The sequence below is a fragment of the Embiotoca jacksoni genome, unplaced genomic scaffold (genome assembly GCF_022577435.1).
Source record: "Embiotoca jacksoni isolate LCO1_2020_lvr unplaced genomic scaffold, fEmbJac1.0.p SCAF_4, whole genome shotgun sequence".
In the NCBI taxonomy this organism is placed as follows: domain Eukaryota; kingdom Metazoa; phylum Chordata; class Actinopteri; family Embiotocidae; genus Embiotoca; species Embiotoca jacksoni.
In genome coordinates, this window is record NW_027185392.1 from 9,954,832 (window position 1) to 9,972,857 (window position 18,026).

The following is an 18,026-nucleotide window of genomic DNA, read 5'->3' on the forward strand; positions in this document are numbered from 1 at the left end:
ACCTATGGACAATCTCTTTTCTCAGGTTTATGGTCTGCCATTTGACAGCTGCCTATAAAAAGGGCAAGAGGAGCCTCTCATGCAGAGATACAGACAGTCTTTCAACCTTACAGAAACACATATACATAAATACCTTGCCCTCAAAGCACAGGCTGGACTGTCATTCATATCAGTTGCGCTACATCCTATTAATCTGCCTGATATTTGACATGAAGCAGCTCACTGTCAGGGGAGGAGGAGATGATGGGGGAGGGACGAGAGGCAACGAATCGGCTCTCTTGTCAGCAGCTTGTGAGTGATCATACAACGTGAATGCACAGAGAGGAAAGCATTGTTTAGGTTTTAGCGCTCCTATTGTTTCCTTTATCGATGCCCCTGGTCTCTCCCTCCATCCCTCACTCTCTTCTAGCACTTGACATGCATGCAGGGTGAGCATACAGGGGGTAGAGGAAAAACAATTATGCTTCACAGTCATAAATCCACAAAACGTAATTCACGAGCTATTCACTGTTAATTCATTGAGTGTTTATAAATGTGGTTAACAGAAGAAAAAAAAAAGCAGCCCAATTGTGAAAGTAAATTAGCCTCTAATTAGATTGCAATTCATGAAATTCCATTTTAAAAGTGTTGACACAATTAATAGCATGTGAAATTGCAAATTAATCCAATACAGAACTTGTATTTATGCATGTCTCCGGCCACTTTGAAAATATAATGCTGTTATCGCCATGGCGACACCGTGTAAATATGTTTCTCCTCAGATGCGTTCGCTGGGGCCGGGCATACAGAGGGTGAAATGAAACGGGCAAAAGTAACAGCGTGGGGAAGGCAGAGAGTGATGGACGAGGTCGTGGCAGCCAGGTAGTATATTAGTTCTCTAACCTTTCAGCAGTGAAAAGTACATAGGGAGCAAAAATGGAGATAGCAGATTTTGTGATTATCAGGATGTGGGGATGCAACAGACGCACTGTGATATACTGCAACTTTCTGAGTCTGCCATGTGTTATGAACTGCATTTGTCTAACTTCCTGCTCCAATGTGCATTGGTAACTGTAGAGAGCAAAAGTCAGACCTATCTTAATTGGCCCCAATCATCTTCTGTGACAACACCGGTGTGTGTGTGTGTGTGTGTGTGTGTGTGTGTGTGTGTGTGTGTGTGTGTGTGTATGTTAATGACTGTGAGCATCCAGGAACGCACATCTGCAGCCTGAGATACTCTTCATACACTCTGTGTGCGTGTCATGTTGCCATGTGCATGCTTTTGACAAAGTTGGCAGTAATGTGTCGCAGTCAAACTGACTGATTGTGATTGCAGTAGTGGCAGAGATTGTGATGAAGCTGCGTGTGTGCTGGGGGTGAATAATCAGCATCCCTCTGAGGTAAAGGGGGACCAGGAGGGAGGCTGGGAGGGCCCTGCATCAGAGGTTCCTCCCGGGTGTGTGTGTGTGTGTATGTGTGTGTGGGGGGCGGGGGTGGGGGGAGGGTTGGGGCAATGGGACACTGGCTCCTGGAACCCTGCGTTCAGTGAAGCTCCATGCCTAATAGGGGGCAGAGAAGTTAATTCCAGTGCGCCGAAGCTTTATCTCATTTTCATACATATGAACGGGCCAGGCCGAGATCGATTACCGCAAACAAATTGAAATGCCTGGGACCAAGGAGGCCTGCAGAGAGGAAAGCAGAAAAAGACTGTGGATGGGGGAGGTGGTGTGTATGTGACTATGAATATCTGAAGTGTATAAGGAAGGCAGAATGCACTGATATGGATGGAAAGACACAAATCACTACCGCATACTGATTTTCTCCCTTCCTGCATATACACACCGCTATTATTTAGTGTCACGCATGAAAACTCATCTCATTCCAGTTGATGGCACCTTCCTTATAAGATGTATTGCAGATGGAAGGTTATGAGCAAACTCACAGAAGTCCTGATGTCTCACTGAGCGATTAGTCTTCAAACAGGCCCTACTTTCTTTATCTTTCTGTCTGCATGAGCACCCACCACGTACACACAATCAGTTTCTCATTTCAGGTCCCTTTCCCTCTGTATCTCTCTCTCATTAAACATACCATAAAATAAATGTCCATGTCATTAGTCCTCTTCTATATTAGTGCCGTCATTGACTCTTGACGGTCATTTTTGGCTTCTAAAGTGCTCATTGCTTCATTACTTTCTTTCTTTCCTTCCTTCATTTTTGCTTTTATCCGGCACCAAAACAGCTCGTTACACTTCCTCTTTCTTCCTTCTCCCACCCTTTCCCTCTTAGCTGTGCTGTGTTCATAGGCCTCTTTCCCAGGCAGAGTTTTGCGCTGCTTCTGCCAGTAATGCTTCGTACAGACTATATACACAACTCATATGGAGCAGCAAGAAAGTATTAGAGAAAGGACATGCGTTGTATTGTTTAAGCTCTACTTTGGCACAGTCGATTTGAAATGTAACAATGAATATGTGAATATGACTTTGATGTGCTACTACATACACGGTGGCTAATTTTAAGAACAAACAAGTAAAAGGGCCCATTACACAAGCAATACGGTGAAGACGGCTGGACCACAGGAGAGAGACATTTAATATTGCCCGTACTATGCTGTGGCTGGGAGGATTATTACCATCAGACATCAACCACAAACCTTCCAGTCCAGAACATCATATTAATGTTCTATCAAGTAACAGAAAACTGTTTGGGTGGACAAATAAAGAGCAGCACTTATGCCAGCCTTAACATCCTCACGTCAACATATCTTTAAGTAAGGCATTTAAACACCACACTACTCAAGTAGAGGCCTTCAGTGCCCAGCAGATAAAACTGTGGAAGGCAGCATACAGGTGTGAATGTAAAGTACGTGAGCGTAAACAAGATGTTCTGAAAAAGAGCTCAGCAAATCTGCCATGGGTACGTAGTGGTTTAGACAAAGGCGCTTCACACTTTAAAATCTGCTTATTCTCTCCTACTGTTCATTGTTAGCATTTGCAACAAGTGCTCTTTGTTAGAGTATTAAGCATGCAGATATTGTACAACTTGTGCACAAAGTCAAAAATTTTGCTCTCGCAATAATATTCATACCTTAGCTCTCAAACGCAGGAGCAAAGACATTTGATGCTTATTCAAATCAGAAGCATTTTGCTTTGTGCAAGGCTTTGAAACTTGGTTAATAGGCCAAGCTCACAGAGAGTGCACTAAAGCACAGGGAGGGTAATTAAATAGGCAGGTCAGAGTCCAAGGGAAGCTGTGGCGACCTTTGGTAAAGCCTCACAGTTACAAACAGATGGCCAAGCTGCTGCTCCAACTTGGGAGGGACGGGGACTAACCAACACACCAGGGAGATTTTAAAGGCAGCCACCTTCCTCAAATTCTGTGCTGTCGTCACCCAGGGCGGTTAATGCAGTAACAAAAAAACATAATTGTTTCAGTATTCAGCATTAATTGCATTATCTCCAAGTGTAAATGCCGAGATCACACCACAGTGTTGCTAGGTGGCAACAAAGCAGAAGGGTGCGCTTGATAATTAACACCGTCCAAGAAGCGTGAAAATTCAAGTCTGAAAGCAGACATGAGGAGGAACTACCCAGTGGTGGAGGAGATGGGGCGCTGTACATCTGCAAAGGACCTAGCTTCTTTTTAATTTACCCAGTAAAATACAACCTTTTTCTTGTTTTGAAACGGGGAAAAAAACACGCATACAGATTACTTAATAGTTTGCACTATAACAGTCGCCACAGAGAAGATCCATTTTAGCATCTCAAGAGAGCCCAAAGGGCGAGAGGACACTGTTTTTTCAGAACTCCATTGCCCTCTTTTATTCCACCCATCCGCTCCTTTATTCCTTTATCCTACCCCCCACCCCCTTCCCATCTCTTTACCCACACTACACTCGGTGTGCTGTCTGTGTGCCCTCACGCTTCACTTCCTGGTGCTGTGAGCGCACTGAGCATCACTCTGCATTACACTCCACTGTATCTGCTCTCGTGTGTGTGTGTGTGTGTGTGTGTGTGTGTGTGTGTGCGTGTGTGTGTGTGTGTGTACGTCTGAGAACAGTGAGAGAGTCAAACAGCACAATTGTGCATGCATGTGCAAAATGAGTGTGCCCATCTGTGTACCAGAATGCTAAATGCTATATATGTACAATGCATGAATAATGTGTGTGTATGCCTTCATGGGTTAGTGTGTGTTAATCAGAGCTGATTAATGTATGTGGTTGGAGTGTAAATTTACAAAGTGAGGTGGATGAGCGGGAGTAGTTACTTGATCATGACACTCACCTTTGGGTTTCTGATCAGCAGCCTGCAGAGAAAGACAGAGGGAAAAGGACTTTGGAACTTAGTACAGAAATGATGATGTTTACCGAAAATTCTTAACTGTAAATAAATCAAAACCAGTATGGCAAAATATAGTGATGTATTGAACAGGACTAGTTTTATTTAATAAAAGAACTGTTTCAAACTTTACAAGCCATTTTTTATTTGTTCTGCTTAGTGCCAGGAAGTATTAAACTGAGGAAGTTAGTTTTCTTGTTTACTGGAAATTTGCAGCCTCGATTTTAATAAATCAGCCAAAGCTACTAATTTTAATTGTATTTTCAAAAATTTCAAAATAAAAATAAACAAAGGATAAAGCCCTAACTTTAGCCTTCACACATACACTGCCAACTTGAGTGCTCGTAAAAATATATATGTGCAACTTCTTTAATAAAAAGAAGATAATAAAAGCTGTGTGAATGCGTGTGAGCAATTATATGTGCATTTTCTTATTCACCTTTTTCTGCACGATGTCCTTCTTGGTCTTTTCTTCTTGTTTTTTCTTTTTCTTTTCTTCCATCAAATGATTCTCTTTCTTCTGTAGCTAGCTTCTCTCAGCTGTCCAACAAGAAATGGGAAAAAGCAATGAGCTAAACATGAAGGAGAAGAGCTTGGATTTAGCTCAAATACAGAGTGTCCTTCACTTTATTTCATTAATATAGCATCAACTCATGCATTACATACTCTGCACATCTACAAGATATTTACTAAAGTCCTTGGGTAAATTTAATATTTTGTTGATGGTTTAAATGAAAGGTATTAAAAACAATCTCTGCAGCAAACAGATATTACAATGAGCTGTTCTTTAAATGTTATACGTTATATGTTTATACTGTTACTTTGGACTTCTTTACAAATGGACTTAAAGAAGTGTGTAAGACAAGATAACATCAGGAAGAACAAAAACTTTTAAAAAATATATATATATTAAAAAAAAGGGAAATAAAAAGTAATACTGCATTAACATCTAAAGTTTACCGTTTGCCGCAGGGGTTGTATTTACTTCTTTTCATTTCAGAAATGAACAAAATACTTGCTTGCATACAACTTTATGACATTCATGCACATTCATATCATCTCTGCATAGAGATAATAAAGTGTCCAGCAAAAAGTACGTTATTGTAACACACACACACACACACACACACACACACACACTGTATATAGACTTCCAGAGTCTTCATTCTGATCCATGTTTAAGTCAGGGCCAAACTGCTTCAAGTGTCTGAAATTTTTTTTTCATACACAAGCATCCAACTCATACAAGAGTCATGGCAGGCCCACTTTCCCTCGTCAACAATATCTGAAAAGGAGAAGATGGAGAAGAGGCACTACAGGAGTACAAAAAGAAAGAGGAGAGAATTAAGCCATCATAAAAAGGCTGCTTTAAAAAGAGCAAGGAAATGGCAAGACAATAAAAAGGCAAGGAATAAAAAGATTTGAAAGGAAGCAAACGTAAAGGCCAAAAGGCTGACAAAATAAGTCACAAAGTCTTTCTACAAATATTTGTTTCCAGTAGGTGTGAGTCAAACTAGCTGGATAGCTTCCCCGAGGGCCAGCGGAAACTAAGTACTTCATTTCAGCCTCTATTTCCTTTGGCTCTGCTTTAGTGACAGCTCCTGGAAACTATTAAGAGGCATGAGCTGGGACACAAGGGCTGAATGTGTGCGTGTTTAGTCTTCGCTAAGTGCAATGGACACTAATCTATAATACAGCGCTATGTAATATCAAATCAATAATACCACTCTCAAAAATGTGCAAATAAAATCAATCATCTTCACGTCAGTCGAAAATAATGGCCAATTCCTATTTGCTGGTGCACGCACGCACACGCGCGCACACACACACACACACACACACACACACACACACACACACACACACACACACACACACACACACACACACAATATTAGCCATTGTGCTTCATCTTAGTGAACTGCAAGAATGTGCCTTTTGCTCAAAAGCTGCCAGGCTGCTTAAGTAATATGTTCAACACTCTGCAAACTCTTGAGCTTTAAGAAAATAATGTTCATCATATTGAGAAAAAGTCCTTTCAACCAGTTGAAGCTACACAAGCATGAAAGTCAACACCTGCCAATGCTGTATTAGAAGACTCAAATCCTCCATTCATTTGGACTGTATGGACTAAAACCATACTATAGCTTCTAATGTGTATGTAATATTGCTGCTAATGCCAAAGAGTGCCCTTAGAACGCTGTTAGTTGGTCATCTCAACTAATGGCTGAGATTATGTTAAGTAATAGCTGTCTGAAGTTTTGTTATTGAAAATAATTTACCAGCCAAAACTTACAATTTTGCTAGTTCAAGCTTATCATATCAAATACAGCTTCAGCCCCCCAAAGACCTTAAAGTGAGAAGGTCTTGATTATTTGAAGATCAAACTTTTATTTGATTTATTGAAACAATTGACAGAATAATAATGAATAGAAGGGAATTCCTTAGTTTAAGGCCAAATGTTGACTAAAGTGTATTGTCCCTGGCAACTAAACACATAACACAAAATGTGCCAACACAGGCCCTGGGTATGAATCAAAATCTGAATATATGAATTAATCATAACGATCATAACAGAAGATTAATAGAGGGCCCGCCTCCCACTGTGCTGCCCACTGGCAGGGGGAGGGAGCTGTCAATCAAAAAGACAGGAGAGGCCTCAAAGACACAGTTTGATGGTGCAGTAATGTCTCTATGCGAGGAAGGGAGAGAAATCAGACAAGGGTTAGACATATCTACAGCTCAGAAAGCGAGATGAAGGATGAAAAATTGTTGTCAAAAAAGACTTTAAAGCTCTTCCCTAAAGAGGACTGCCAGAAAAGTGGCCATTGCACAGGGGAAACATCTAAGGAGATGTCTCTACACTGCTTTTTAGCTCTCCTATCAGGATTTTCCTCCTTCCCAGTTCCTTCTTCATTGTTCTCTCCCTTACAGTCACTATACACTCGCACAGTCCATATTCAGAACTATGTTTCATACTGTGTGTGTGTGTGTGTGTGTGTGTGTGTGTGTGTGTGTGTGTGTGTGTGTGTGTGTGTGTGTGTGTGTGTCATTATGCTATCTCAGCAGCTAGGGGAAGGCTGCCCTGAGGTAATAAATAGGCATTCAAATTATATGTGGTTGCGTGTGTGCGCGTGTGTGTGTGTGTGTGTGCTTGGATGCATACAGATAATTGTACGCCATACGTGTCATGTTGACAGTACACTGTATGTGCAGCAGCTTAATTCGCATGCATTCTTTTCCATTATTGAGCCCATTAAGTCTCTGCCCAACCACCTAACATGATGACAACACACAACTGCCACAAATGTCTACCAGTGAAACAAGCCAGCCCAAAAAAATGTATGACACCAGTAACTAGAAATCAGTGTGTGAAAAACCTTGGCAATGGGACACAGTGACAGCAAACGAGCAGAGAAAGAGACATGGGATATGAAGAGTACAAACTGGCTTTTACATCTGTTCTGCATTTTTTTCTCTCCCTACCAGTTGCCAGTGACAGAGCCTCTCTTCTACTGCTGACTGTGTCACCCTGGTAGTCTCACCTTTTACCCTTGATAGTGAAGCCACCATATCCAGTTACTAATGCTTTTGTCACAATGAATGTTGGCAAAATCAGGTCAGCGGGGTACAAACAACAAAATAATCTTAAAAGGGACAGAGTTGTTATTCAAATTATCGATGTCAATACTAGGAAGACTTGTAATTCAATGTTTTTCTACTGTCAATTAAAGTAATGTTGGGAACAAGCCAAGCGGCCTGGTAGTAAAACTGCTATGTGAAATGAGAGAGCGGACAGTTGTCTTTTGAGCTGATGTAGTCAGTGCCAAAGTTAGCTTCCCTCCTGACCTCCGTTGCCCTCACATATATCCTTACCTGCCTCTCTCCGTCTCCCTGAGTACTGCTGACACCAGTACTTACTCAGACGTGACCCAGGGTTGTCTCCGTGCTGCCTTCCAGCATCAGGTTTACCCTCACTGGCAGAATGACACTGCAATTAGGCAAAATATGTCCTGTTTTGCCAGAGTGTGTCATTCAATCTTCTCTTAGATTAAAGGGACTTAGAGCACCTGAGCCGACACAACATCGGCAATAACTAAAGACCAGTGAGTTATTTCTTTAATCTTGTCCTTAAAGGCACACTGTCAGCCTCAATGAAATATGCCTTTGGGAAACTTTAATTTGCAGGAGAAGATAAACATTGATACAAAGATAGCTCCATAATATGTTTGGCTGAACTTTAGTAGACAAATACTAAAACTAAATCTTTAACAGAAAGTAAAACATGTTATGCTTCCCAAAAACGTTATATTGTATCTTGTTGTATCTTGTTACCTGGCGAGCTGTCCACACGTCAGTTGTTCAAAGTTATATATGTGTCAAAGATTAGCTCTTTGCTAGGAAAGGTTAAATCAAAGCTAACTGGGTAAATAGCTATAAATAAGAAACACATTATTCAAAAGACATAAACGACGGTGTTTAGAGACAAAATTACCATCATTCATTCACAATTATGGATCCACTCTTCAGGAAATACTATTCATCTCTCATGATCCTACATTGACTTAGTGGGTTTTTCTTAAGAGTTAAAGAATTAAGAAGGAAAATATCACAAATCTCAACAAACGAGGGCTCTAGAAAATTGTGACGAAATAGCATAGGGCGGCAGGATCTTCTCTTCCTATGCTGAACAAAACAGTCCTATATTCTGCGATATGGGGATAAGCTACAGAGGAAGACATGACAACAACAGGAATGCACTGCACAGGCTCGAAACTCACAACACATAAAAAACACACATTAAAACACACACACGCACGCACACGCACACGCACACGCACACGCACACGCACACACACACACACACACGCACACATGCACACACAGGGAAGCAGTCTGTCTGATGCCTGTCTTCTTCTGCCAGGGATGCAGAGAAAAGGGAGGTGGGAGGAGGAAGGGGAGCAGGCAGAGGATGAAAGCAGACGCAGAGCAATACCAATTAAGAACGACAGCCGCCGGAGAACCAGACAGAGCACAGAGAGAAATGAAAAATACTATGCTGGAAGAGGGGAAAGACAGAAAGAATCCTCACTGGAGAAATGGAGGAGTTGGAAACAAAACTGAACGCAGCACTATTGAGGCTGGCAGACAAGGCGAGACGGAAGGATGGGGAGGGGGGGGCGGGGAAACTGAAATATCCATGCATCTTGAACACTAGTGTCTAGAGATGCAGGGAGAAAAACAAGGGGTGAGGGGGGGAAATAATGCAAGGGTGCTAGAAAATGAGAATAAAGGGGAATAAAATGAGCTGAGCTGCTATGAAGCCTGAGCAAGACAAAGGAAGAGAGACAGAGAACTTCAAAAGGAAAAGAGCTGCAATGACAACATGCAGCTTCAAGTGTTCTCAACGGCTGTCAGACCAAAGGCAGACACAACATACTTCTCAAAGGAGTAGGAAGAGGAGCAAAAGAGCAATAGGGTCCGGCCATGACCACAGAACATGGTAAATCCACTCTCCACCAACATCACCATTCAGCTAGCAACCCAGGCATTATAGAAGCCAAAGGACTCTCTGGAAAATGATTAGATGGAACATTATGGACAGCCATTACCTGGGGAATAATTCCTCAATACCTGCTATAGCTGCAACAGACCTCTCCACTAATGTGTGTGGGTGTGTCTTTGTGTTTACTCAACCTGAATGGTTTGGGGAAAACAAGCCTGTAAATTCCACAGATGATAAGCAGTAATAACAATGTTGGTGTTTTTCTATTGCTCAGTCTCACCGACAGTCTCAGTGGCTTCTTGGTTTGCCTTCAATGCATACCAGCTTTGCTTAACGCAGGTGGAGACAGTGGCCTGTGGAAATACACAATGCACTTTATTGCTACTTGACTGGACTTGCTCAATGAAATGGCAGAAATAATGTCGGTTGGTGAGAGACCTGTAGACGCGTGCCATGACGGAAAGCGAATAGGTGGGAGGAGAGCAGTGATGAGTGGGGGGGGGGGGGGGTAAGATGGAGAAAAAAAGCCAAGGAATCAGATAGTAAGAGTCTGTGACGCGCTATATATAACATCTTTGAGGTTTGCCACCAGAAAATTAGCTCTCTGTGTCTTGGCTGCTGCTTCTGCCAAGTCGATATGAAACTTTAACACAGTGGCAGCTCATTAAGTAGGAAAACAGCACAATGCACAAGACCAAGCAGGCCTGCTGCCTGCCGTCAACACAGCAACGTCTAGTGAAGTCAAGAGGAAGCTGAGAAGCAGAGTGTGCTGGTATCCTCGTCTTTGCGTATGCTTCGAGTTTATTCATATTCATTTATTTATGTATTTATAAGTACCTCAAACGAAGCTTAATACAATGTCCACAGAGGGCAACGAGTTCTGATTGGCTGTCAGATATCAGTTCAGTCTGTCCATTGGGAACTCTCAATGGTGATTGGCTAACACTGATCAATGTTTGTGATGTTTTGCATGATATTTAGCCATGTTAGAAGCACAATCATTCACTTTAATGTCACAATGTGAAAAAAAAAATGACTTAACTAAATAATAATTTGTCATTGCCACATTCATTGCTTGCTACCTCAACACATGTCACAATTGTATTGCTATAATTTAAGCATGTATTAATTTTCAAAACATCTTGGGGTGTCCTGTAGGAAAGGAATTGTGCCATGATAAAAAAAAAAAATACTCATTTGTGGTAGATGGAGGTATATGCAAATCTGCTATACAGATAAATCAAATCTCGGATGTTGTGTTTCTTATGTATTCTGATTGACTTGATTCAAATTCACCATTTTTGCTTTTTGTTCAAATCAATTCAGTTTTTTTTATGTAGCACCAAATCACAAGACAGGTTATTTCATGCCACTTAACACATGAAAGTCCTTACAAGCAGAACTTTACAACATTATACAGAGAAACCAAACAATTCAACAATTCCCATATAAGCTAGGAGGAAAAAAAACAACTCCTCTTTTGGTCCTAAGATGGTACTAAAGCAATTCCAAACAGACTAAACCAGCTGTGTTCTGTGCATATCTGATGTTTTGGGGAAGTCAGAAGGAGTTAAGACATAAACAGGGTCAGAGAATAGTCTTTAACCTCTATCTCAAAATGCTGCACAGCCTGCCTTCACCGCCATCATCAAACTGTCAAAATTAGAGGAGGCAGACTAAATCAAAGGACAAATACCTACACACACACACACACAATATACACTCAGACAATGAGAGAGAGCTGTGTCAACAGCAACATACCACCATGACAGACCACTCTGTTTGGTGGTCATAGAAATGCAGAATTACCCAAAAGTGTACATCTTTAAAAGGTAAAGGAAAGCAGAGCGGTGCAGTGAATGAGAGTCTATCTAGAGTAAAAAAAATAAGCCAGTTTCACTTGTTTAATAAATCTAATGGGAATGACTGCCCATCCTGAGATCAACATCCCAATACTGTTCTCAAGATATGCTCATGCTCACTATAGCTCATTGCACAGCCCTTAAATTCTGAAGAAACGCCTAATTGAGACAGCTATTTGAGTATCACAACTTTCATAAAGCTGATACAGCATGATGTGCTGGGCTAACGGTTTTCATGCCCCAATTCTTTGGTGTCCCCGAATACTCTGTCTTAATTAAGATTAATTAAACTATGCCCAACTCTTGTCTTAAACTTAATCTGCCCCCAAGACATTTAAATTTCTAACTGGGTCACAACTCGAATATCACCAGAAATGTTTTGTTGATCATTTTAAGCAGTTCTGTTCAATCAGCCAAGGTTCTTAAAAATGAATTCTAACAATCAAGACAGTAAAAGTAAACACTTAAACTCGACAGACTTAAATTTCATTGATATTACTGAAGTTGATATTAAGGTGATAAAACAGCCAAAACAATAAACAATTGACTTAAACTTACTAGGCTAAGCCATGGCCCCAGCAAGGGACCGGCAGTGCATGCTAGTGATATTTACATAGCCTAACAGAGAGCTTTGGAAGTGCTGCAGGGCCCAAGTCCTGTTACATAATGAGTACGGCTGTCTAATGTTGGTTTGGGGCAGGAAAAAGGGAACATTGTAGGTTGGATGTCCTCTATAGTCTCTGCCAGTTTCCATGTGATGCCCATCTCCTTCTCTCCACATCTCTCCAATTAGCCAACATGGAGCAGAGGGAGGGACGGAGGCCCCCATCAAACCTCGGCACATTGAACATTCCCCTGGACCCCTGCCAAGACTCACAAGCAGCAGCTAGCCAGTTTCAGCTTTGCTTTCCCATCCCCCTGCTTCCATCCTGGACTGGCTTACCCCTGGTGGGGCCCCTAAGCCCCTGCCCCCTCCATTGGCACACAAGAGGGGGGGGGGGGGGGGGGGTCACACGGACCCCATCACCCCTTCACTGTATATGAGTCTCCTAGTCACAAGTAAATACCTGATAGCTGCCTGAAACTATACTTCAACCTTACTCTGATAAGTTGTGTATTTTATTGCATGAAAAGCAAATGCAGCTCATTCCTTTGCACATTTGCAATCAATGCCAGATTTAGTGCTGAGAGTACTTGACGATATGATCATGTCGATCCTAACATGAGATCACCATCTTATGCCAAAACAGGTCAGTCTCTGAGCTGTCGTGAAACCTGCCACAGATCCAACTTGGATAAACCACATAAAGCCAGTCACATAAATGGTAACAGAGACATTATTTCACAAGAAAGAAAACAATAAATTTGAACAACCTACTACACTACAACCATTAAAATGCAAGAAAAAAAACAAAAACCTCAGTCAGTCTTTTATTTTCTTGGTGAAAAAGATACCTCAACTATTTCTGTCTTTCTAAGGCCCCTTTATTACCAGTGCAAACAAACAGCCAAGATACACTCTGCCCTCACTGGTATTTTACACACAAACACTCCTCATTTAATACAATGGCCACACCAAATACAACTGCCTGGCAAATCTTTATCTTGCCCCCCATTGACTTCAAAATAGCAATACATAGAGCAGAAGAAGAGCGTAATGGCTTTTGGCAGCCTCCCATTGAATCCAGCTGATTCTACTGTCAGCGCTCCCCTGCTGGAGCAACACCCTGCGGTGTTAAGCGCGTTATCTATCAGGACTATGCTAGTTGTTTGAAAAGCCTCATAATCACAGGCTCATTGACTACCACGGTCTGGCCTGGGCTAAGGTCAGCGAGGGGTAAAAAGGGATAGACAACACAAGCCACACACAAGCATGACTCAAAGGGATTTACCAGGGTCAACACAAAATCTCTGACAAGGAACAGCAATACTTTTCTCTTCTTTAAAATCCAAATCTTCAGGGCAAATGTTTTGTACATTAATAGAAAAATCTAAACAGGAGCACCAAACATGTGTATGGGGGATAAAGTGACATAGGACAAGGCGGTCTGTTCCAGTTATGTTTGGCGCTATAGAGGAAACAATGATATTGATAGTAACCTGAGGACTGGACTAGTGTTCATGGTTTATCTGTAAAGGGTCAAACAAAGCCTTGGAAACCCCAAGCTTTGGGTTTCCTTTAAAAAAAAAAAAAAAAATGATCCTGCCTTGTCAGTGATAAGGGGCTGCAGATGGAGTTACACTGCCAGGGTTTGTCCTCATGGCTTTGCTACAAAACACAAATCAAAACAATGTCTAGATGCCAAAAGCCCACAGCCTGATCAAGAGCTAACATGAGTTCCAGGTTTCCTGCTAGTGTGCTGCCAAAGTGGCAAAAGTAGTAATACGAATCATTTGGTCTGGGCCTCGGTGAGAGATTGAATTTCTCATTTTGAGTCCTTTAGCATTGGGGGGGAAAAAAACATATTTCAATTTTGAGCAAAAATTCAGAGTTTTGAAAGATCTCAACTGAGATTTCTGTGAGGCAGTTTGCAGACATGGGTTCATACTGATAGAATATCTATGATCTCTATTCACTGTCAGTATTAATATATGATTTATGCATTTCCCTGGAGCTTTAAGTAACAAAACCAAGAATTGTATACTACTCTCAAAACAAAACATTTATAAGGCCAGAAAAACACGGATGACATCTTTATTGCAACATAATGTCCAAACACACCCCTAATTTGCCAAAGTGTCCTCCAATTAAGCCACCCGCTGTGGCTTGGCTTTAGTGGTAGCAATGTTGCTAAAGCAGTTGTGTCTGACGAGAGTAAAGTTAATTGTAAGATATTTAAAAACAACAACAGGACTTCATTCTCCTGCTGCCAGGTTCTAAATAGTTCTATTCTCCCTAATCCATTAGTTTGACATACACCAGAGTGCCCCTATCACGTCTTTTAACAGTTGTCCACTTACTGCATGCATGCCAGCCTTTTGGTAAGATGGGCGCGTGCACAGAGGAGGACCTTTGACCCTGGGTAAGAACACCTCTCTGTGTTTGTGTCCAAGTCAGCTGGATGTCATGCAACAGGCAGCTCAAGACCTGATTAACAACTGCTGAGCATTAACCAACTGCCAGGATTGTTATGAGGCAAAAATGAGAGGCCCTCCAGGTGTGCAGTCGGACACAAACGCGCAACATTTGGTGACAGCACATTTGCATTCCAAGACACAGCACAGACCCACACACACACAAACAGGCATAAAGATTTCGCCACATCTGTATGCACCGTGCACACTAATAAATGCTCCCCATCGGACTGCAAATACACGTGTGCCACTGCTGCTCGTGCACATTTTTTATTTCATCACGTCACTGGTGTGTGACGATAGAGATAAGACATTGGTGACAGAGATGTTGGGAGGGGGGGGGGGATTGAAATTGAACAGGAAATTATGTACTTCAATTAAGACACACGGAGGAGATATTAAAAGCTATACTCCAGTGCCTGGGGACAGGATGCAGGAAGGGGGGATGCAATAGAAGGCGACAGTTCAATCAGAATCTGCGGATTTCTCACCGAGCCGGGGGTTGGAGGAAAGGAGGGAAGAGAGACAGGACAGCTATGTTTAATAATGTACTTGGCATTAGTGTAGTGGAATTCACAAAAGTGTACAAGATACACGCTGTGATAAAACTACAGAATGAACGGCAGACCAAAGAGCACGAAAAAAAGAAGAAGGGGGATCCAACGTAAGACTGTGCCTATTTCCCATTTAAGAACGCTGGTATTTGCGGGCAGGCACAAATCAAAACATTCAACAATCCTCCTCTGTCAGCAATCGGCTTATAAAAGATAAAATTAGTGCACCATTACCTCCTAATAACTACAAAGACATTAAAAAAAAGGAAAGGCGATTCTCTCAATCAGTTCAAGGAACCATCACATTACACACTCACATGTACAGAGTGTGTTCCAGTCCACTCAGCCAATCATGAAGTCGCTATGATATAACACAAAAGTTCCCAACATTTTCAAGCCCCTGCAAATAAACATACTACATTCAGGCAACAACCAAGTTAATATTCAAAAGCTGCAGGGGAGAAGACCTCTGACATCAATCAGTCCTATATTTGGGTGTTTCTGAAGTACTATATAAATAATGAGGAAACAATGACAAAATCTCGTCACCACAAAAAAAAAAAAAAAAATCAGATAATTGTTAATGTATTAAGATGTGGTACTTGACATTTAAACGATAAAGCAAATTATGTGCTTTATTAATTGGGCATTACTGATAATTTACGTTCACCTTCTGCAACAATCAATCTATCGCCAGAAAGGCTAAACAGCAATTCATTTGAAACTTACCTTGCTTTAATCACAGCTTTGGCAGCTTAAGAGTCGATGCATGGCAGAAAAAAAAAAAAGAAAAAAAAATGATGCAGAAAAGCATTCTCCCGATGTCTTTTCTGAAATTACCCGTAAAGAGATGGAGCAGAGATTTAGTCGCAATGAAAGTCAAGACTTGGCAGATAAGCCGACTGCTGCTGAAGCAGCTTGGTGACAGATACCGAGGTAAACAACGGCTACGCAGCCAGATATATATATACACACAGCAAGTACGGTAATTTATGCTTTGAGCAAAAAAAAAAAAAAAAAAAAAAAAACATAAAATAAATACAAAATATGCCGTGAATTTATACTTGCCAAAAACAAAAACAAAAAAAACGTTTCTTTAAAACGTCACGATACAACGGGGGGGCGGGGAAGGGGGCGAAGCACCACTAATAACAAAAACAAAACAAAAAAACACGAATAAAATGACTTTTAAAAGCAGCTAAAATATGTAAGCTTAACGTTAGCTGGTTGGCGTTGTTAGTCGTCGATCGTTGCGACGTTTTGCAGACGAGAGAAATCAGGCAGGTTTCGTTCAAAATTGCCCGATGAGTTGCGGCGGAGCAAAGCCGACGGCCGTCAGCCAGCCAGCCAACTTGTTTTAAAGTGCAAAAAGAAATGTTTTTTTTTTTTTTTTTTTTGTTTAAGTCGCCGGTTGGACGACTAGCGACGGGCTGGCTACCGCAAATGCAAAGCGAGCGAGGACTCCGGGGAAATACATTCTGTGTTGATCCAGACGGCGGAGCGGACACTCATGGTAGGCGTTCAGCGAGCTCTCGTCGACAGTGGTCTCGCAGCCATTTTGTTCAAACTAACAACACTGCAGTCTCCCTCTCCTCCTCCCAGGGAGCACACAGACCAGGAAGTTGCTCCGGATACGTCACTCCCGACCAACCAAAAGCCCGGACGCTAACTCCGCCCACGGCCCTCCGGCCCGCCCTCCTCCGCTCGCCGAACCTCCGAACTGCAGGATGGACAGGCAGAAAAAAATGGACAGAGGTAAGACAGCTCGTATTTCCAGGGTAATTACTGGAGCATCCGGCAAACACTGTGTCCTTAAAAAGAAACGAATGCGACGCTGTAGTATTGTACCAGCAACATGTTTGAAGAAAGCATAGGCATTTTGAAATACTAGATTAATGTTATGTATTATATAAACCAATTTTAGGCCTTTTTGTACTTTTTCTCTTAGCATTGGAGGACAACGTATTTAAAGCTGCTTTTATAATGATTTTTTTTAATTTATTTCAAAACTGTAGAGAGGTATTTTTCATATAGATGAACATCCTTTACATTCGTGCCTAATTAATTCACACAATGCGGATTAGGTCAATCAAAACCAGCTTAATCTCTGTATTTCACATTACACAGTGATTATAAATCTGGTGTCTGTTGAGACATTCCTGCGTTATTGGCATGATTGCATACTGGACATGCTATATGGGCAGAGCATGCGTACAAGAGACTTACAGTTGAGCCCTATTTTAGCTTAAATGGGGATAAACAAATTCAATCATGCTGCTCTCCCAACCTTTCCAAGTGTTAGCGGAATGAATGGATTAAATTCTGATCTTGAAATAAATCCGTTTGTGAGGGTTTAAAACAATCCACCGTCTAACGGATGCAACAGTAAGTTTTAAAAAAGTACAACAAATGATGTGGTAAAGTACAAGTACTTCAAAGCTGTACTTAAATAAATGTACCAAGTGACTTTTCACCACTTGCTCTCTTATGATACTGTGACATAATATTTCATAGTACAGAAATATATTTCATTTGAATCATGACCAAAATAGAGCAAAACAGCATATACATAAATACAAGTCTTTAGTCTCCTAGTAACTGGAACTTGCATTATGAACCTTATTAAACTGACTGAAATGCCTCTAAAAGGCCATACCCCAGGTTTCTCTACCTAAGATGACCTTTGTCAAGAATCTCTTCATCACGTGATGTCC

The 18,026-nt window shown here is 41.5% G+C and overlaps 1 protein-coding gene across 5 annotated transcripts in view; it reads right to left on the reverse strand.

Annotated features, from left to right (window-relative positions):
• tnrc6c2 (trinucleotide repeat containing adaptor 6C2) overlaps positions 1-17,019 on the reverse strand; it is a 52,974-nt gene extending 35,955 nt beyond the window's left edge. The window contains exons 1-4 of one of the 5 annotated variants that reach the window (XM_069168334.1): positions 16,788-17,019; positions 16,042-16,066; positions 4,755-4,855; positions 4,262-4,283 (exon numbers count right to left, since the gene is read on the reverse strand). In XM_069168334.1, the coding sequence (XP_069024435.1) occupies positions 4,262-4,283; positions 4,755-4,817 (85 nt within the window). In that variant the 5' untranslated portion in view covers positions 4,818-4,855; positions 16,042-16,066; positions 16,788-17,019. Of the gene's footprint in view, positions 1-4,261; positions 4,284-4,754; positions 4,856-16,041 lie in introns of all 5 variants that reach the window. The other 4 variants (XM_069168333.1, XM_069168332.1, XM_069168335.1 and 1 more) reach the window with 4 other exon arrangements.
• Positions 17,020-18,026: the final 1,007 nt, after the last annotated feature.